This window comes from Anser anser (genome assembly GCF_964211835.1).
Source record: "Anser anser genome assembly, chromosome: 2".
Classification (NCBI taxonomy): domain Eukaryota; kingdom Metazoa; phylum Chordata; class Aves; order Anseriformes; family Anatidae; genus Anser; species Anser anser.
In genome coordinates, this window is record NC_139721.1 from 123,974,755 (window position 1) to 123,997,186 (window position 22,432).

Here is a 22,432-nt window from a genome sequence, read left to right on the forward strand (position 1 = left end):
TGACTGCACAATTATCTTCAGAAAGCTAAACCACTTGTGAAAATTAAAAAAGTCTAATTCAGCTGGCCTTTCTTTGCCCTGAAGAGAAGACAGTACCAATTAGGTGTCCTACACAAATTAGTTTTCATGTAATCATAAATAAAATTTTCATTTTCCTGAGAACACATTTCCAAAAAATTCTACTGAAAAGATATTTCAGGCAGGGCATGGCTGCATTATGATCTTCCACTGGTATTTACTGCAAACACAAGAATTATAAAAAAAACCTAATTTAGAAGGAAAGTAGAAATCTCCCATACAGCTTCTATACATCCATTCATTTCTCTGAGCTTAGAATTCAAACCCATTATATTGTTTAACAGCTGTTTATTGTTACAGTTGCACTGCCCCTGGAGTAAAGATGCTTAGGGGTAGAAGGTTTTTATGTGTCATGTTACAGAATCCCTCTGCCTCTCTTTCTACAGCTCTCTCTCTGTCTCATTACTTAATCATTAAGTTATATAGTAGGTGGAAAATAACCATGAAATCTCCTTCTGCCAGATGAGATTAGGCTTTGAATGCTTGCAAGTTCATTTCAACTTCAGTTCATGTGAGGGATTATAATATGCTAGGACAGTGATTTGTGAACAAGATTCCTGTGGAGCCAGAGAAGATTCTTGGTACTGTCAGACTGGAAGGAGACATGTTCTGAGATTTCTGCAGTACTGAACATAGGAAGACTGATATTCATCTTCCCCAAATTATGAATGCTGTATGAAAATATCTGTAACTTTAAAATAGCTTGTTTGGTTTAGTCTTTTTTTTTTCTTTCTTTTTTTTTTCTATTCCATTTCTGATTACATAAAGACTTTAAAAAAATTTAGTTATCCTTCAACATGTTTCTTTTCCCAGTTCATTGAGACAATACAGAAAAAAAAGAAATCTGTTTCAGTAGTTGTAGCATTTATGAATTTGTGTTAGTTATAACTTGTTCTAGTGCTCAGATACTATTTTTGATATATCAAAATAGCTCTTAGAGTGATGTCTTCTTATAAACTTGCTCTTGCACGGTCGTATGTGCTTACCTTATGAACTGGCCTTTGATGTATTCTTTAATAATTTCCAGTAGTACAACAGTGTAATGCCCAAAGGTTTTATACCAAACTTCATTAGAAATTGACCACCGTTTAGTACAGTCTATTTCAACAAATAGTGCTAGGCACATAGACAAAGCAAGTATGTCATATTCTGTATCGTTTAAAACATTTTCTGTATTTTAAAAACTGTTAATCTTACTGGATTAAACTTCCAATAATCATAGAATGGCTTGGTTTGGAAGGTAATCATTACATCAGTTATGTTAACAATTTCACAGCGCTTCAGGAAATGAAAAAGAACAGGGACTAAAAGCAAAAGAAATTTTAAGTCTATGAAACAAAAATCTGAGACAATACAGATTCCTCCTGAACAAAAGGCTAATTCCTTGTGTGCTGGTAAGGCTATTTTTTCAGGCATTTAGTTATTATTGCTAGGCAATAGAGCTAGCTCTACAAGCGGTTCCCCCTGTGCTAGGCATAGAGCTTTAAATTAATCTGTGAGATCCCCAATATACTTGAAATGCTGCCTTAAGAGTTTCTAGGACTTGAAAAAGATACTGAAATGTTTCCTGATATAGAAACTGGGATTTATATAGCTTGAGCTTAAATTATCAACAGGGGCTTCTCAGGCCGGTCAAAAGCAATGCACTGGTATCTTTTTAGCAGAGTTTGAAGAAACTGTATTTTTCAAAACATATTTTAAAAGAACAGTCTTTTTTTTTTTTTGTCTTTCTTTCTCTTTCTTCTCTCTTCTCTCTCTCTCTTCCTCCCCTGTCCTTCTCCTCCCCTGTCCTTCTCCTCCTCCTCCACCTCCTCCTCCTTCTTCTCTTCCTTCTCCTTCTTTCTCCTTCTTTCATATGAACTTTAATAACAATGTTTTCTGATGTTTTAACCAATATAAGTTTTAGTAGTTGTATTTTGCATTTCCAAATTACTTTGACAGTTTCAGTAGAAAGAGTAATTTCCTTTACTACCAGTATTAAACAGTTGTGCACTTTAATTGGATACTTTGTTCCATGTAGTTAAGTAGGACTCAAGGTGACTGTATTTAAGCCTTTCCATAAGTGATGAAAAGTTCTATATAATGTAAGGTGATGATTATTTTTACTTAGTTTAAATAAAATTTGTTAAATGGATTTCTTTGTTTTTCATTCTATATACCATCATGTAATTTTTTGATTTAAAAAAATTTTTGGTTACATTTTCTACCAAAATTCCTCTCTCTCATCAATGTTCCTGGAGTGGTCTGGAATAAGCTTTCATTTTCCGATTAGAAGCCTAGTAGAATACATTGCTATTTTTAATCTCTGTGGTTTATTCGTCTTTGCAATTCAAACTTCACCCAGATGTCTTCCTGCCATGACTCTTTCTGAACACTCAACTCAAAGATGTGAAGAAGAAAACTTGCTTCTTGAGAAATCAAAGTTGCATTTTGGCAATGCGGAAAAGCTGGCTGCTTGCACTATCGATGCAGCTTTGCTATTCTGTTTAGTATTTCATTGATTCTTTTATTCTAGTGCTTCATAAAGTTGATGAGACATTCAGTCAGAATGAGTTGCCTTTGAGGCCCAAATTAACTGGCTGGTGATAGTCTGTTTTCCAGTAAGTGCATTGTTGAATGAGTGAGATGAGAATGGAACTGAGGCAGAATTTTCATTGATCATCCATCAGCTTCTAAGTCACCATAATAGCAATGGTGACAGACATTTCTGACCTAATGGCACTTTAGGAATTAAGTTAGTTGCAGAAGAAAAAACAATGCAATGCATCTAGTCTTAGTTCAGATTAAATATATGGGAATTGTGCAATGATATGAAGAGTCAGTTTCAGTGAAATAAATCTGGAAGCTTTTGAAATTTGCCTTATCATGTAGAAGTACAAAAAATTTGCTGGTTTCTCTGCCTACTTGCTAGACAGGTCTCTTGTAGTTCTGGGGTAACCGGTCTGTCTGAGTAAATTGGGACACTAAGACTGTTGATATTAGTATTAAATAACTTGAGGACAAAACAGGAAAGTATAAAAGCCTTGATAATTTAAATGTATTCAAGTCAACAGCACTCCTATAAAATTCAGTCTAGAAAAGGGGTCCCAGACTGCACTTTGAATAATACATGGCTCTTTGTTTTTGGATGTGGATGGCATAGAATCAGTACTGTGTCGTCATGATGGGTGCACAAAGAAAACTAGCTTTGAAAATTACTGCTTCAAGAACTTCAGAAACTATCAAGAGCAAATTCTGTTCAACTAGTTACTTTGAAAGCAAATGGAGGATCACGGAAATCCCATTTGACTGGGAGAAGAGAAGCAGTTAATGTCTACTTTTAAAAGAACAACTGAGGTGTTACATATGTTATCAGGAAAACATGCTAAGCAATTTCTATAAGCCAAAAGAAAACAGACAACCATAAATTTCTCAAGAATAGCACATGGTGAAACAGGTAAAATGATCTAATTCTCTCTAATTATAATGTAATATATACCTCGTCAGAAGATTACTCAGAAGTTATATTGAAGAATGTAATCATGACATTCTGCTAAACCAGCTAAGAAGATATGACCAGCATACAATCACTGTAAGTTAGATTCATTCATGACCAGAATGGTTTATGATCAATAAACATACTGTTGTCCTTTTAGGACATTTCAAGATAGTCTTTTTAGCTGTCTATCCCAACCTGTTTTTATTTTATATTTATTTTTAATGGCTAAATGGAGTGCACATTCACTGTTAAATATTAGTAATATGAAATTCAACAAATGTAAATGTTAAACATCATAGCTGAAAAGAAAATGTCAGAACCATGAGTATAAATATAATATTCTGCCCATGCAGGATATTACAGAAAAGGGTCTGTGGAGTGTCATTGTATCACACGCTGCATGCTTTAATCATGCTCCCAGAATGTATCATCAGCTTTTTATTATTATTATTATTATTCAACACAGGCCAGGGGGCTATCTTTATTGGGAACTACTTAGGCTGGTGCAGTTTAGGATCACACACTTTGTAAGAGCCTTAAAAAATCTAACCAAAGACAATTCAAATGAAAATTCTACTAATAAGGAATCTTAGAAAATGTGACGAGCAAAGAAAGTCTGAAGGAATTGCATTTGTTGAGATTGGCTGGAACAATATGTTTCCAGTGTAAATTGGTTTTAGACAGAGAACTGCAGTCAGCTTTTTCTTATATCTTCTGGAAAATGATAATCTCATATGTCAACAGAGGTTTATATTTAGATGTTAGGAAAATAGATCTTTTTGATACAGGAAGGTTTTGAAATGCCTATTAGAGTTAACAGTGTAATGGTTATCTCCTATCATAGTAGTAATATTTTTGTTATTGTTGCTCAGATCAGCTTCTGGCCCCCGGTTAATTTTTATACCTCTTTGCTTGCACTGCTGATGTCTCAGGTGCATTTCCAGTAAGGAAAAATGCAAAAGAGATACTACAACATATAAACCTTATGCCCTATAGATACTTTATGGATACCTTATGTCTTGCTTTTTTTTTTTAAATAAAAAATAAAAAAAAACTCTCCTCCCCCAAGCTTTAAAGAATCAGCCATTTTTGTTACCATCATCTGTCTACAGCTTTTAAGCTAAAACTAAAAGAAAAAAAGAAAAAGTACTCTACACTCGTCAAAGCAAGAGGTATAGAAAACAGCAACGTAGTAGTTCTTAAGAAATATGAATATGTATGATTAAAGGAAAAACTACCTGAACAAATATCAACAGACCAAAAAGCATGTTTAATTTGTGTTTGTGATTTAGAAAGCTTTTATTTCTTAACACAAATAATTCTAGGCTTTATATATTGTCTTTTGTGATAAATGGACATAGTTAAAATAAAAAATGGGTAGATTGATCATAATTAGTTTTCATCATCAGTAAATGTCATTAGTTCACTTTTTGCCACATCTGTCTTTATTGAAGGATATTTTGCAAATGTATATGCTTTTTTTTCCTGCCCTTCCAGAGAAGAAAACGAGTTTGATTTTTAGAAGCTGGATGCAACATACATTTTATAATATTCTATTTATAAAATTTCTCTAGGTGATCTGGAAAATAATCATTTAGTCAGGATTGTCCCTTTTGTTAGATGAAAGTGAAATATCCATATGAATACATTTTCACTGATCTGAATAAGTGTCAAACACTTAGAATATTTTAAGCACTTGCAACTAAAAAAACTAAAATTAAAAATAGCTGAATTTCCACTAAGTATTCCAAAATGCAGCTACATAGAAGGCAATTTTCTAGTATAAAACCTGACCCAATTTATATTTCCTTGTGTTTGTTTGTTTTTCAGTTGAATGGGAGTAATGTGAATAGTCTGCTCATTATACCGATATAGTACTGTAATTGTGGAATCTACTGATGTAGTAAAATTTGAAATCAGTCCCCAAATGCCTCCTTTAAGCAAGGGGTCAACCTAGCTTCATTCTTTGTATGTCTTGTTTATACATACAAATCCAGGTTTCTGAATAATGTTGGACATCTGACAGCATCTCTACATGGCCAAATGCAAAGCCATGTTTGTGTGCTCTGTACTCTGGGCTGACTGGGCAAGCTGTGGTCTGTTGGCCTACTAACCACAGTGGTGTAGATCTGCTTCCGATCATAATACTTAGCACTGCTTTAACTAATGCAGCTGTAAGAGACTGAACAAGAGATGAGTTGGATAGGAAGAACAGGGGACGTGACATCTGAGTTTGTCTGTGTGAATTGTGCTAGCTGTATCTTGTATGTCCAAGTATGAAAAAATGTCCTTGTATATTTGAATAGAGAACATGCACATGTGTCCACAGCAAGTCTTGAGAGAAAAAATAAGACTAAAATTTAGCTATTTTCCTATTTTTAGCTTCTCTGTGTTTCAAATAATTCAGATGTGTATTTCCTTCCTTCCTTCCTTCCTTCCTTCCTTCCTTCCTTCCTTCCTTCCTTCCTTCCTTCCTTCCTTCCTTCCTTCCTTCCTTCCTTCCTTCCTTCCTTCCTCCCTCCCTCCCTCCCTCCCTCCCTCCCTCCCTCCCTCCCTCCCCTCTTCCCCCCTTCCTCCCTCCCTTCCTTCCTTCCTTTCTTTCTTTTCTTTCTTTTCTTTTTCTTTCTTTTTAATATTAATTTAAAGATTTAAAGTGGAATTATTTCCGTGCTCTTTCCATACAGTTGCACTCAAATGATAGAGAACTAAATGTGTAGTAGGACACAGATAATGAGATAGTGGTCCACAGGTGCCCCAGTCTAGATTTACGGCCATCTGTATATCTGAAAATATCTAATTTTCCTATTTTTACTCCTGGGTTCTTTAGTTTAATTCCATGTTTAAATATGATTGTATCAGGGAAATGGCGAGTGTTTAGATACACATAGATTTTGCAGAGAAATGCATTGGAAAGACCAGGTTGGGTGTACACATCTCCACAAAGGAAGGATGCATGCTTGTCCAGCAGAAGACTTATTCCTAAACTCTCAATCTGCATAATCTGGAGTAGGTTTTTGAATCAAGCTTTCTCCAAGTAAGAAAGTATACCATTCTGTTGTGTGTTCAGTCACTGAATTTTGAAACTGTTGCTTAAACAACTGAATTTCTACAGGAGCAAGAATCTGAACCTAAACTCTCTCACCTGCCACATATTGAACTATGATTGAAGTTGTGTCTTTTTTATTCAGTGTTTATTTAGACTAAGTGGAACAGCTTCCACAGGCAAGTAGGAGTTTTCTATTAGGGAATTTGTAATAGGAAAGTCTAGTAGTCCTATTCCAGTTCACTTTACAGTGCTGAACCAGATAGAAAGTCCTTTTTATCAGCTTAGTTCTCAATCAGTCTCAAAATGAGAAGTGAGGTTAGGTTAGGGAATGAAGAAGCTGGGTAAATGGCTAGGCAGCTAATCTGTGGAGCTACAGAATAGGAATTTGGAGCATGTGGAAGTCTCTCTCTCAATACTGAGCAGCTGATTTTGGTGCCTGTCCTTCTTCAAGGAAATTTGTATGTGTTGGTCCTAAAGATAATATGTAACAAACTCTGAGAAGTGAAATCAAGTCTCAGTCTTCTGTTAGCCCCATTCTTAGGTAAAAGAATTTTCTCTTGCATTATGTAGTGAATATCATACACCTAAAATGTTGCCATGAGTTCCAATGGATGTGGAGCTGGGTTTGCCTTCTTTTATAGATTTGTTTGTGGGGCAGCTCTGCTAACAAGAGACTGTCTTGAATGTCTGAATGGGAAGATACATGTTTTTGTTCTCCCAACAAACAGCTGAAATGTTTTTAAGCTAGCTAGTGAACTGTTTTAATACAATTGCCTTTCATGAAAGCAGGAATTTTTGCATTTGTTGATTGACTTCTGATTTCCACTGGAAAATGTATTAATGACAATGTGTGCTGCTGTTGGCTACTTGTGACCTGCTTTTTCAATATTTTCCTTTTTAGGAGTCTGCATATTTTACAAAGAAGCTCAATTTCAAACTCTGCCTGTATTTTGACTGCTGCAAAGAGTCTGCTGCTACATTGGTCATATTCTTCCATTAATGATCACCACCAACTGATGGAAAAAAAAAAGAAGCATAGGGTCTACAGGTGCTGTTCAATACTTTCTGTTGAAACAACAACAACACAACACAAAAAAAAAAAAAAAGGACAGCTGGTATATTCCAGCAAAGCTACTTGTGGGCTTATTTGGGTAAGGGCCAAGTCACTCAGTACTGTCAGTTCAGGTGCACTCTATGTGGGGCATGTTTGAATACATGAATATATATCCATGTAGAATACGCAATTAAGCAGTCTTCTAGTGATGCAGTTTTTCAATGTATATTTTGATCTATGGGATGACTTGGAGGATAACTGTCTGTCTCTATGGGATTTGCCCCCAGGATGTTACCTGTGACATCTAAATCCATACCAGTTTAGAATCACTCCTTATGCTCTTTAAGTTCTTTGATCAAGCTTTGTAAAAAATCTGCAGTGAATAGGGCATGGCGCTTTGTTCGGAACTCAACAGTTTGACATACAACCAAGTTGATGTATGCATCGTAACTAACTAGCTGTGCCTGTACTCTTAGCTCAGTACATGTAAATTATCTCACCAAGTTAATCTGACCCAGGATAAAAGAGGTTTACAAGCCCAATACTTCATATATAGAAATAAAGTATAATTAGATTAAGCCTACACAAGATGGAAAGGAAAATAAAATAAAATTTGATATTTCTGGTAACAAAAAAGATTAGGAAAAAGAAACAAAGCTGTATGGTTTGACTTTAAAAAGTATATATTTAAATGTTTCCTCTAGTTGGCTCTTAAGAAATTGTCTCTAATATCTTTATATATTGAAAGACTGAGTATATTGTGAACAGATTTTAGTCTTACAATACAACTGTGCAGTTAAAGTCTGAAGCTTTCATCTTGTTAACTGAAGTATTGCAGTGGCTGGAAATAAAGAGTATAGACAGAGAACATCTCTTTAGTGTCAGATTTATAGTAGATTACGTTTGAAACTCTTTGGAGGGATGAATAGAAAGCACAACTGAGCAATACTGGCCCTGTATTCCTCAGGTCCTACAGGTCCATTCTTGAGCATGAATGGAAGTACTTCTGTCTATTTCTAACTAGATTCAGGTAAAGTGATTTGAAAATGACTGGATTTCATTTCTTTCAAGGAAATTCTCCAAAAGCATAGCGTTACTCCCCAGAAAGAAAAGTTGGAATAAGGTGCTTGAGGAAAGACTGAAAGGAAAGAGAGAAACAAAAGCACATGTAGAAGAGAAGAAATCCCAAGAAAATTCAAAATCTAGCTATACTAAACCTCACTTTGATTTTAGCTCCAGCATGTGACACAAACCTTTAGAGATCTTTAATTTGGAAAATTAACCACTGGAAGAGCTAAAATTTAGCTGCCCTAAATTTAGGAACCCCATCCAATTTTCCAAACTCCTGTATTGCACATTTATCATATTCCCACATTTGCTTAGTTTTCTTCAGCATTTCTTGAATTATTGTTAATAAGCTCCAACTTCCACAGAAGCCCATTACCTCATTATTAAGCCTGCTGATCTGTTGTTTGGTCTCTTCTACTTTGATAACAAGCACTGCAGCACCAATTTCAGCCTCTGAAAAATAATTTAAATGCATGTAAATAAGAGAAGTATAGTAACTTCTTTTAGTAACTTCTTATAATAACTTCTTACCATTGGTGACTATAGTCACCAATGGTAATCTTGTACTTGTATATTGCTTTAAATTAAAACCTAGTTTGCACTTGGATCAAATGAAAATAAAATCTTGTATTTAATGTTCACTTTATAATGTTTAAGAAAAGTGTGAATTAGGAAAGTGATCTCTTCAATCTGAAAGGACTGAAATTGACAACCCTGGTGCCAATGGTATGACATGTTAATAGTCTAGAGATTATAGATAGAAGTAAGCTACTATTAGTTTTTTGTTTGGCTTCAAGAGGGACAAAAAATGTCCTTGTGGCCTCCATGCAAAAGGTATATAACTATATGAAGAGTGTTTACTCAAGTACATGAAGAACATTTACTTACAGAAGGAAAATGTTGGAAACAATCTGAGCAGCACTAGTTTTGTCACTTCAGCATTAGTCCACTGGTGTCCCCACAGTTCCTCTTTTTTTTTTTTTTTTCTTGCTGACTTGTTGCATTCCTTGTGATGCTATATTGTCAATCTTTTCAGAGTGTAAGTCATATAAGGCTGCCTAAAACCCTTTGCTATTCAAGGTTTCACTATGCCTACTTCTGAAACACTAAGTACTTCCACACTCCTTTGCCTCTGTATATATCCTTTTAACAAAAATTTAGACAAGTTTGCATATTGCATTTTTTGATGTTTTTAAAAAATTGTTATTAAAATGTTTTGTTATCAAATTTTGTCCATGTGTTTAGTACCTTCCATATCCAAAAATTTCAGAGCATGAGGCTCCTGGCTGATCCTACGATAGTAAAAATATAATTCATGAAAACATATTACTCCTTGCAAGCTGTTTTACGGTGACCGTTAGTAGGAAAACAACTGTCCTTAGGGACCCTGTTGTATTTTTCCACATTGTTCAGTGTGGTACTGAAATAGTACTGAAAGTACAGATACATGTTAGATCAATTTATGCTGCTTGTAAGGACTTTTCCTTCTGATAATCAAAGAAACAAAGGGGTACAAAAAGCAGTTATGAAAACTCTTTTCTCTGAAGAGTGATTTCCCAAGCAACATTCACCTCCAATTGTTGGAGATACCCTGGAGTCCTGCCGGAGCTGATCACAGCTGAAGTCAAAGGTTTGGCTCTCCTCATTGTGGTTTCCATCTTCAATCCCGTCAACAATTCTGTAAGAAAAAACAGAGTTAAGGGAACAGCTTCCTAAACCGTTTCACAGACATCACATTCACAGATATATTGTGAAAATTACTCATAAAAGGCACATCTTAAAGCAATAGTGAAATTTACAGGATATTAAATTTAGAGAAATCTAAAAAATATTGCTTTACACTTACAACATCTTGTGAGTCACTATAGATTACCTTTTCTATTAGAAGAAGGAATTTGAGGTCAAATATTACTAACTGAAATTTCAAAATTGTTGTGACTTTTGCGGTATATATAACAGGTCCTAACAAAGCTTTTATTGAATATAGTTCAATTTCCATACATACAGTAATCTGTAATCTTCTTCAGCACAGACTAAAGATGATTTCTCTATGCTCTCATCAAGTGTAAATCTCCTAGCATGTAACACGCTCTTATATTAGGCTTAATTAGGCAGAGCCTAAGCCTGAACAATATTTATGACAACATCTCTGTAAAACACAGCCGAAGATAGAATAAATACAAATCAAATACATCACAGATTCAATATATCACAGATGAAAGACCTATGTAAATTGAATAGTTCTGTATACATACTATACATATATTCTTATATATATATTTTTATATATATATATATATTCTTGTCCTTCTGTTTCTTCACATGGGCTTAGGGCTTTGTGTCATGCTTTAGTGTTCATGATGCCAGCTGGATTTTATTAAACTGCACTCTAATCTTAATCAGCCTCTGGGAAAAGATGAGGCTCAAATGTGGTGCCTTGGCTATTCTGGACTATACCGTTACCTGCAGCTGAAACCTGAATGATTACTTTGGAATTTGCTATAAAACCTATTTAATGTCATCTGGCCTCACTGCTTCAAAAAGTAAACTTTAAACACTAATATCCCTTTTGTAGAGATTTCTAATTATATCAAATGCTAACATTTCAACTGCCTTCAAAGCACATGGGAAAACTAAACAGGCGTGACTTGGAATTTGTAGCTGCTGTATTCTTTAAAGTGTTTAACGATACAGACTTAAAGGAAAATATATTAGCAAAAATAGCTAGTTCTGGAGTGCTACAAGACAGGCCTCAGTAAAAATGTAGTGAGAAAGATGCTTATTCATAAACAAGCAACTGGAATGTGGAGTAACAATCTAGTGAATAGAAAACACATGGGCTCAAAACTCTCTCCCCTTTAAGAATTAGCTATTACAGTCCTGAATTTTCTCCTGAAGACAGATATCTCAACTCCTAGAAACCAAAAAGTCAGAAAAGTCTAATATGTGACCTCTTCTATCTAGTTGGTCAGGGCCAGAGTACTGTTGCCAATATGGATTTGAGGAGATTCAAATGCATAAATGTTTCCTTCCGGGCATTCTAGGCTTCTTCTTTTTGATGCTCTACTTCAGATGCAGAATGCAAAAAGGGGTTGGGAAGATTAAGACTGTATCCTGGAAGTTATGATGCTGACTTCTATTTCTTCTGTCCAGGACTATTTCAACGTTTTAACCAGTCTCTGTATGTTTTGTCTACTGCCTTCATTATAGTGTCAAAGAAACAAACCTGAAGTGACTGAGAAATTCTTGTTGGCTTGCTCTAGGGAACATGCACAGAAAAAGTTTAAGACAAAGTACATTTTCTTTTGAAAAAGTGAGGTTACTAACCTCCCCACTACATTGACTGGACATTTCAGATCAAAACAGCATCTTACACCCTTACACCACTGTACAACAACAAATAAAAGTGAGGATATTAATTAAAAGATCTTATTTTCTCTTTCATATTTGCTTAAAAATATTTGAAGCTCTCTTTAAAGTGCTTTTAACCAGTCCGTTTCAATGTTCTAATAATATAAACCAATTTGGGGAAATAATATGAAAGTTTTTTAGCTGAAAAAGTCTGCAAACCACATACATCATGAGACAATTTTCTAGCCTATTAGGATTATTCTGGAATTATAAATTGTGAATTGAAATAATAAATAATAACACATGTAACAACACTTGTTTCACATTTGCTCTTACAGCCTTGAGTGCCAATGTCTGGATGCATATGCTCAGAACAACAAGGAGCAAAATTGCAGTTCAGCGGAAAATATGAAAGGTGTCTTTCCCCAGAATTACCATTTGTTATGCAAATAACTGTCTGTCACAGCTGACCTGAACCAGACTCACATGAGATCCAAAGAAGAAATGAGAAAATATCTGTTATGCATTTCAGTTTTGCTCATGTAGAAGCTAGTTTTTCATATATTATTTTTCCTTGTATTGGCAAATACAGGGAAATCAGTTTGTATACTTCTCCTATTTGAAATGTTATTATATTCATCAAATATATGATGAGGGGAAAAGATTGTTATACACTCTTAAATGTATAACTCTTTTTATTGCATCTGTACGGACAGGTGTCTTAGAAATAAACAAATATTGGTCAAGCTATGGTTCTTTCATGTCTACAAAGGAAAGTTTGTGAAAATACCATTCTGCCTATCATGAATAAAGGAAGTTCTTGAACATGTGAAATGCTTAAACTTATAGAAACCGAAACTTGAACTGAATAATCACCTCCTGTTTTTCCTCATATGTCAAAAAAGTGATTTTGATTTTGGTAATGAAAAGAGCCTAAAACTCTTGATTTTATTAACAATTAATGATTATATTGCAAGAATTCAGAACTAAGAAAAAATAAATCACCTTACAAATAACATATAAGTATTTTTTTTTAAATTATACGCTTAAAACCACAAAAAGCATTATATGACTTTATGTCAGAATTCATGGCAAAACAGATTTTCTCAAATCCATGTTTACTTTGTACATAACTTGTATTGTCAGGTTTTCTTTATCTAATGTAAAAAACTCTAAATATTTTCTAAAATTGCCAGGCAGTAGTTTCCCATTATAGTTCTCCACTCCAGTAATTTTTGTATTTGCACAGCTCTGCCGCCTTATCATCAACTTGCTTCCTAAATTACTATATCTCTGATGGACTGAGTATGCTTCACAGCGTTACTGTGGGAATAAAGATTATTATAGATGGACAAAACGATACTATAAAACCAGACTATTCAAATAGTCATTTTTATAATTGCTCAGTACTTTTCCTTTTTGCTTACAGAAATTCTTTATCTTGCAAAGAAGTCCTAAAGTGTTCAATATTTTCTACAATGAGAGGACTATTCCTTCTCTGTGGGATGAACAAAATATGGACATATTGAAAAAGTATTAACATTTTGAATATCAAAGGTTTTTTTTTTTGATTTTTTTTTTTGTTACAGTCATTATATTTCTAATAGAAGTTATGTGATATGGAAGAAAATAACCATTCCTAACTATTACCTTGGGCTCAGGTCTGGTGGGCCACCAGCATTCAGTGCTGAAAGGTGTAACTTAAGGTTTTTCTCCTTCCTTTTGGAATAGTAATGGAGCTCAGTTTCATGTTTGGTTCTTGAGGGGTTTGAACTGCAAGCACGAATGGGTGAATGGAAGGGCACTGTTCCTGAGGCCAACTGCTTCAAGTTCCTCCCCAGGTGGTTTTTATTGCTTCCAGCCTTCTTCTGTTGAGAGCAAGTTGTGCTTCTTGTATGGATTGGTGAAAGGGTGCTGCTCTCTTCTTCTCCTTCATCATCATCTTCTTCATCTTCTACAATTGAAGGGAGTCTTTTCTTTATATTTCCATTTCCCTTGAGCTCTGTCTAAAAAAGCAGATAATAATTACTAAGGTCAAATTCAGAATCTGATGTTGCAGGAATCCTTCTCTCTTCAACTATGGCTATACGTATGTACATGAAAAAGATAACAAATACATTAGCAAGGCTCTCTAGTGCCATAGACAGTAAACTCAATGCAGTATGTCTTAGTACCAAGATCACATGACTAGGTCTTACGAGCCATGTGGCACATATGTACTTGAGTAGATTAATCTTGCTTTACTGAGGTGTACTTCTGAATGTTACTGTCAGACTCCTGGTGTACCAAGGGAAAGAACTGAGGCTGGTAATTCCATTCCACATTTTTGTATGGAGCCATTTGGAATGTGTAAATAGCATTTATAACAGTTCAGTTGAAGCCCAGATATCCTCTGCATCCTTAGTCATTATGACTGAAACATCTGCTGGGACAGTAGGCAAATTTCTCAGTTTATACAAAATCACATTAATGCATGAGTAGTGTGACAACGTCAGCTTCAGAACTGAGTCAACAAAAAGCATAGCTACCTTTATAAAAAAAATAAAATAAAAAATTGCTCTGTGGATGCTTGGTGTTGGACCCAATACAATTTAAAAATGCAGGCTTGGGGAATTTATCTAAATGTTCTAAGCTCCTATCAGTATCTACCTAAATATTTTACAGCAAAGTTTTAATTTTGCTGTGTAATACTCACTTCCATCAAGTGAAAGTTTTTCTTTTAGTATCCATTGGCAAATAGTGAATTAAACACTTTCAGTCTGAGAGGTATGAAAAGGTACAAATTTAAAACGTCAAAAGACTTGTCTATATTAAAATATTATAACAGCTTTTTTTGTCAACCATAATAGTCATCTGAAGGCTGATATAAAGATCAAATTACACAGGACCTGGCTGTCATGTAGCCTATACTCTACACAGAATGAGTATTATCCATATTCAAGGCTTTGGCTTGAGAAACATTGTATTTAAAATGTGCATGCCATAGTATGATATCCTAGCTCAGCACCTGGAAGAAAAGATCATAATCAATCATAAAATGGACAGTGGCACAACTATCTGCAGGATGCTATTTAAAGACTCATTCTGAAACCAATGAAGTCACTTGGAGTTTTTCCAACTTTGATCTGGCCGTAACTATGTGCATGTTTCTAAGTCAAGCTTTGCAGATTTAAAATGTGAGCAACATACCTGAGATAGCGTAGACTTGTTCGATAATTTTGATATTACCTGAAACAAACCAAAACACATAACAAATATGTGTATCTGCAAAGTATTGGCTTCCAAGAGCATACAAACATCTTAACCAAAATATTTATATGATACAAGAAAAGAATCTCATAGTAAAAAATGTATTGAAATAAACATAACAATGAACAAATGACACTCCTCAGAAAAAGATATTGTCAGAAAATAGGTTTTATTCATATATATATATGTGTGTGTGTGTGTGTGTGTGTATAAATATTACCTGCAGAAATAACATTTTTCTTTAATAAAAAGTTGGGTTAAAGCTCCAAACCTGTGAATGAATATGGATGGTTAAGCATATGCCTGGTAAGGTTCAGTGCTACTCTGATGGAATCCCATGCAGGAACAGTGCTCTACTTTGCCCCTATGTCTTTGTAGCTTTAGCTCCTATGCCAGCCTAGTGCATCCATCTAGATGATCAAAGTGTCACATAAGAACCTACTACTCTACTAGGATCTAGAATCTCTACTTTGAATATTTTTCAGTCAGTAATGGGACTGAAGCAAGAAGGACCAATATAATCCCAGGGGATATACATGCTTAACAGCTGTTCAAAGCCGTGCAATTTTATCTTATTGGATACGAAGAGGAATGAAACCAAATAAATAAATAAATAAATATTCATGCAATTTTAATTAACTACTACCCATAATCTCTGCAGGAACTGCCTAATACTGTGGGATACAAATGTCTTGTTGTTTATTTAGATGTCCACAACTTGATCATAGGCAAGTCACTAAGACTGCATGTGATATTTATAGGCATATTGTAGTTCACCAAGCAGAATTTTTAGAATTGATTTTCAGCTTTCATAAGCCTTGTATGTTGATATAAAAAAAAGTTTAACACTCATCAATTTTAAATTAAGAGCTTAGGTTTATTTTTCTCCAAAGAAGTCAAAGAGGCTAAGCTTTTCTTGAAGACATTGTGGCTTCCCAAATACACAGATGTTAGGTACAGTTTTGGAAAAAAAAATCTCTGCAATTGCTCATACAAGTGAAGGCGTTTGTGCTGCTATAACATATGACTACATATTTAATTTTGCGTAAGCAGAAATCCTACTCCTCAACTGCCAAGTCAGTAGCAGGTGTATCAATAAATTTAGCAATAACACTCTAATAACTGCCAAACAGAAAAACTGCAATAACTAGGCTATGTAAATAAAATAACTGCTGTGCTCTTCCTGAGTTAGAAAAAGTGCTACTTGATATTAGCTGAGAAGCAGGCCTCAGATACTGCCATCTCCCAACCTGCACTGTAATCTATACCATTTGAAGAAAGATTGTTTCCTTCAAGATTCATGAGAACAGTAAACTGGAAGAGTATTAATATGTTAAAGTTAAAAATATATATATAAAAAAATCAGACTTAGGAAGTACTAATGGCCCACTTTGCACATATGTTCACGTGGATTAATTTACAATTCTGCCCAGACCTTTGGGGCCTCGGTTTGTTTGGCATCTAGGCACAGGTGCAGTATGAATGTTAAATAGCAGCCTTAATTAAAACTCCAAGCCAATCCCAAATATTAGCAGCTTAACAAAAAAGATCTTAGAAAGTATGAATTTGCCTTCTCAAGAGTTTAGAAGGGACTTTTCACTTGTACTTTGTAATGTGGGTGAAGATCTCTCCTAACTTGACTTTTTTTTTTTCTTTTTTTTTTTTTTTTCTTCTGAGCAGAACTGTTAATTCTGATTTTTGTGACTTGGAAATAGACACAAAGAAATTACTATATGGCTGACTCCTGGTGTTCTGCTGGTGTTGAAACAGACCTGCTGGGGTCTTTCATCTGGGCTTTCACCTCCAACACTGTATTAATGCACTACAACCACATTTATTGCTTGTGCATCATATCATGTGCAAGTAAAAATAGGCTCCTGGACTTTACATCCTAGTAGTTGAAAGTTGATGAAACTAATTTAACTGTGACCAGGCACAACCCTCAAGAGTTAGGCTTTTAAAACTCTACCAGTAACTCCCTTCTCTTTCCCTTCCTGCAAAAAAATTGTTCTGTAAGAGAAAAAGTGAAGATCATCAGAAGAACATAGAAAACAAACAAACAAACAAACAAACAAACAAAAACCAGCAGGCAGTAAAAGGCAGTAAATTGAAAGACTTCACCATTCACATAGCTTTATATCTGTAAATACATTGTAGAGTAAATAATTATGAGGAATTGTCTGTTAAAACTTTTTCTTTAGGGTAACGCACTTGTGTACCTTGTTTAGGTGTACCTTGTTTAAAATGCATATTATTATTTAATGTAAAAAGAAAGAGGATGAAAAATAGCTCATATTCTTATCTTTTACGAAGAACTGAAACTGTTAAAGAGTAAAGGCAGCTGAAATAAAAACACAAGCATTTTTCCTATTATGTGCAAGGAAAAAAAAAAAGACCAATGTTCAATGTTAACATGAGCTGTGTGAAATACCCTAAGGGTCTAATTCAATTTTTAATTTCAGCTCTGGTGTCTTGCAAAACCAGTTATTAAAGTTAATTTCAAAAGATAAAACTATAATAGATCATGCACCACAAGCAGAATTGTAACAAATTCTTCCATGTACATAGTCTGAAATCTATGGTCTTGTACTTGTTTAATATGTTAATATAGACAGCTTAAAGATTTAGTAGTCTTTATAATTGCTTATTACAAGCAGAAAAAGAGCATTTTCACAGCTGCAAACACTAGTGGTTTGCTGTCAAAAGCCAGTGATCTAAAGGTTTTTCCAGGGTCAAGAGACAGTAGTCTTTAATAGAAGAATCTTTATGGGGACATGTAGTCAAACCAAGTAGTTAGCTATACAACAATTCAAGATGAATTCAAATTATAAAGCCCTAAAACCAGAAATATAGAGATGCGGCTAAATTTGGTGTTAATGTATTAAATGTCCATGTAAGTAATTTTGTATTTTGGTTGCTCAGAAGAGTATTATCAGCTTTTACTGCCTTGATTCTTATTGCCTTCATGAGAAGGAGGAACAAAATAGAAATGTAATTTTACTGATTTGCTTGCAAGACTTGAGTCCTAAACCATTTGAATAATGCTTTGTATCTGAGGGGTCAAAAGGATAAAATACATTTTCAGGAAAGGATTTGAAATTGAACTAGAATACTAATGTTCTTAGTCAGCATTTGGAAGCAGAAAAAAACAAACACAAACACAAACACATTTAGAAGCATTGACAATATGGGGGGTGGAGGGGTAGAACACATGCCATATGTTCTATTCCTTGGAAACTTACTGTATGGCAATGGAAAAGATACAAATACATAATAAGGGATTAACATACCACTGAAAAGCCTAATGCCTCACATGTGTTCAGGCCTCAGTTCTCCATAATCAGGAAATTTTTCAATGAACTATCACAGATCCTTTAAATCACAAGAGTTAGTGTCTCTTAAAGGATCTCTTAGGTTAAATATGATGTTTTTATATCTACATTTACTGTGAAACTCAACACTCCTCCCTATCTCCTTTTTTAATAATAGTTTCTAGAGTTACTTCATCAGATTTTTCCTGTATTTTTCTCAGATTCCTTCTTATCTCTTTTCCTTGCTTAATGGAAATATAAAGATGACATGTTTTTGTGGAAGCAGATGTTTTCAGCATTCTCTGATCCTACTTACAGCACAGAATGTATACTGAATTAAAAGCAAAAGTTGAACAACAGATCTGCCAACAGTACTTTATTCTATGTGACCAAATACTGTGAATTGCTATGAGCTCTTCAGTCTTCTGTTAAGTCCTTATCCTAAATCATTCATATATTTTGAACAAATTATAATAGCCTGTGAAGCTAGCCCAAGATTTTAATAACAGACTGTTAATGGTTAGCTTTTGATAAGTCTTTTTTTTGAAAAAGCATACTTAATTGCATTCCAATTTCTCACATGAGCTTTCTATATTTAGCAGAATTTGTTAGAATTTCAATTTTCATATATTTCTTTAAAACTTGGAGGTTAATTTCACTTCAGTCATTAGCAAAAATATTTAAAGATACTTTGATTGGCAGGATCTACTCTGTTTCTTGTTCAAAATATAAAATCTGTCACTGACACAAAAAGTAACCTCTTTATCTCCTGCCCCAAATCAAGAATTGAGTAGACAGTAAATGTGGTTGGTATAATTTGTCATTTTTTACTTCTATATTCATACCTCCCTCTCCCCCCTCCCCAAAACAGGGATAAGAAAGTAGTATCCCACTCTGCTCTGATACACGTCTTTCATAGCAAACCATGTGCTAATTTAAACAAACAAAACAAAAACACCACCACCACCACCACAACAACCAAAAAAAACTACAACAAAAATTCACACAACAAAATCAGGAAGAGACTGTTAATAAGGCCAGATGAAGACAAAAGGAAGAACTGTTAAAATGGACAATAGACCTGGCACTGCTTGTACATTGTTCTGGCAGGCTGCACTTCTGGAAAAGCTTACAGATTACTGCAGACAAAAGATACAGTGGAGAAAAATTTTCAATATTCCTACTGCTAGATTACATGCATGTAAAGATTTACATAATATCAATAGAAATTACAATGAATGCTAACATCTTTCAGAGCAATAAAACTCAAAAAACTTCCTCTTCTTTAAAACAGTCAGGTATATGCCTAGCCTCATTCAACTTGAAGAGTCCAGACAGACTCATAAATGTTTGCAGGACTGGTTCTATGGATCTATCTGATTAGACTCAAGGTCAGGTTGTAGAAATTGTGAAAGTGTTGATTCTAAGTTCCCAAAGTTATTTTTATGTTTAAATAAAACTTCATACTACTTATAAAAACAAGTGTATCTAACTTCAGGCAGGCTCTTAAAAAGCAAAGATGAAGACAATACAGTGGATCTTGAAAAATATTCTCCTAACAATTTTTTTTTTAACCTACCAACCGCCTATTTCCAAACACCCCCAAAGCTGCCCAGCTGTTTTGGCAGTCCAGATCAGTGGGATGAGTGCTGAGGACAGCAACATATCTGGGGAGAGCTTTTAAGAAAGCTCAGAGTTGTCTGGCTTTCAGGGTCAACCTTACAAAGAGTAAGGCAGGGACAGGTGTAATCTTTTTAATTATTTTAAAACCTTTTCTTTTTTTTTTTATCCTCAGAAACTTTTCTCTTTAATAATGAATATTTAACTTTTTGGAAGGTTGTTTGTTGATTACGTTAACCTCTAGTCAATTCTCCCAGAAGGTTTAAAAGGGCAAGAAGTCATGTCCTGGCATATAAAGAAATCAGCAGAAGTCCAAGTATATAAATTTGTTAAGTAAGAGAGCGACCATAATTTCCTTCCCTTGAGATGCAATTTGTGTTTCATATGGACCCATAATACAGAAAAGAGTGTGTAGTATTTTAGAACTCTTGGCAGCTTTATTAATCATGAATTTCTAAATAGCTTAGAAACTAAGATAACGTAGACATTGAAGAAGTAAAAAACAAAAAAACAAAAAAACAACAAAAAACAACTTCAGTTTTCAAAGAAAAAAACAAAACAAAACAAAACAAAAGGAAAAGTAGGGTAAGTGACTTAATACCTGAGTTCTGTAGATTTGCTGAACATGACTCACAAAATATTACAGCCTTTCTTTCTCTGTTCTGTGTTAAGGGGAGCTCTGGAGAATGGCTATGTAAAATCTTTAACTGTTGGAAAACCATGATTTAACACACTTCTTCACATTGTACAGGATTGCTAGTTATCTAATCGTGACAATATCAAACCCATTAAAACAATTTGTATCTTCAGGTTAGGATAAATTTGTTTATTTAATTTTATTCGATTTATTTTTTCTGAGCAAAAACTTATTTGGTCTATCTATCTTTATAAGTGTGTTGAAAAGAAAAACATAAGGACGTTTGAACAGCTTTGTGGAAATTTTATTAACCCTGAATCTCATTACGTTCCTGTCCAACACCAAAAACTGATGTCTGTGGTCTTTCAAGACTCCAGTGATTTCCAGTGCATCTCCACTGACCCTATATACCCATTAGACTCCTCACATTCTTGCCAATGCTAGCTTTCTGCCATATAAACTAGTCATTCTGCCTGTAAATTTCACAATAAATAGCCTGGAAACAAGAATAAGAGTCTGGGCTTCAGCCTTAAGCCCACTTAGCTGACTGCTTCATGCAGTCACAACCCACAGGGGAGAAAGGATAGCTCAGGAGAACAAAACAAAATCCAGCAGAAATTTGATTAAAAATGTGTTTGGCCTGAAAATAAGATCAATTCCAATACTATTTCTGGCACCACCTACAAAACAGTAGTTTCATAGTATAAGGCTCTGCAGAAAGGTTCCAAAGCAAAAGCTTCCCAAGAAAAGGATCCACCTATGTCTTTACTATTTCTAATGGATTGCATAATCTCTGCAACTATAAATATGAAGACTATAAATCTATACAGATCTGTCAAATAAGCCTAGAAACAATTCTAGAGTTAACATAGATATGATTTCAGACAGGGCAGAAGAAACAGCCAGTGACCAAAACCAAAGCTGACTAATTAATAGCACAGTACTTTGCAACCAAAAGGATTCACTCATTCCCTTTTACTCTATGTACGTGTTGTCATTCTATAAGCGATAACACTTAAGTAATCAGTAAGCTTTGCTATTTAGATCAAACATAGAACCTAGTAATCAAAATCTACATCCATAAATTCTGCTTAGGGTTTAGATTGGTATTCTGCTGGGTTGTAGTGTTCCTACTGGGACTGAGACTTTTAAATAGTTCATAAATCTGTCTTTTATGTACTTTGGAGGTAACCTTCATTCTCTACATACAGCAGTATCTCCAAAAGAACAGTATCACCTTAAGATGTTAATGCAGTTCTTGCTCAGGTTACTGCATGCAATAAATTAATGCTTTTCATAGAAATACCACAGGACACAACAGACTACAAAAAAAAAAAAAAAGTCAATACTCAACTATCATCTCGTACATGTCATTCATCATTCCACAAAAACGAGGAAAATATGTCAATTGCTCATTTGAAAATAAAACATATCAGGTGATTTTTCAGATCCATTCACAGAATAGGCTTACCTGAGAAGGTATGAAATAGCAATGGACACAGGGAACATCCAACATATAGTTGTAATATAAAATAAATAA

General features: G+C 34.5%; 1 protein-coding gene across 2 annotated transcripts in view; it reads right to left on the bottom strand.

Annotated features, from left to right (window-relative positions):
* The window catches only part of KCNH8 (potassium voltage-gated channel subfamily H member 8), a 200,823-nt gene that overhangs the window by 4,586 nt on the left and 173,805 nt on the right, over nucleotides 1-22,432 (bottom strand). For both annotated transcript variants that reach the window (XM_083823207.1, XM_083823206.1), the window contains exons 12-15: nucleotides 15,265-15,303; nucleotides 13,726-14,081; nucleotides 10,296-10,402; nucleotides 9,101-9,177 (exon numbers count right to left, since the gene is read on the bottom strand). In XM_083823207.1, the coding sequence (XP_083679333.1) occupies nucleotides 9,101-9,177; nucleotides 10,296-10,402; nucleotides 13,726-14,081; nucleotides 15,265-15,303 (579 nt within the window). The remainder of the gene's footprint in view (nucleotides 1-9,100; nucleotides 9,178-10,295; nucleotides 10,403-13,725; nucleotides 14,082-15,264; nucleotides 15,304-22,432) is intronic.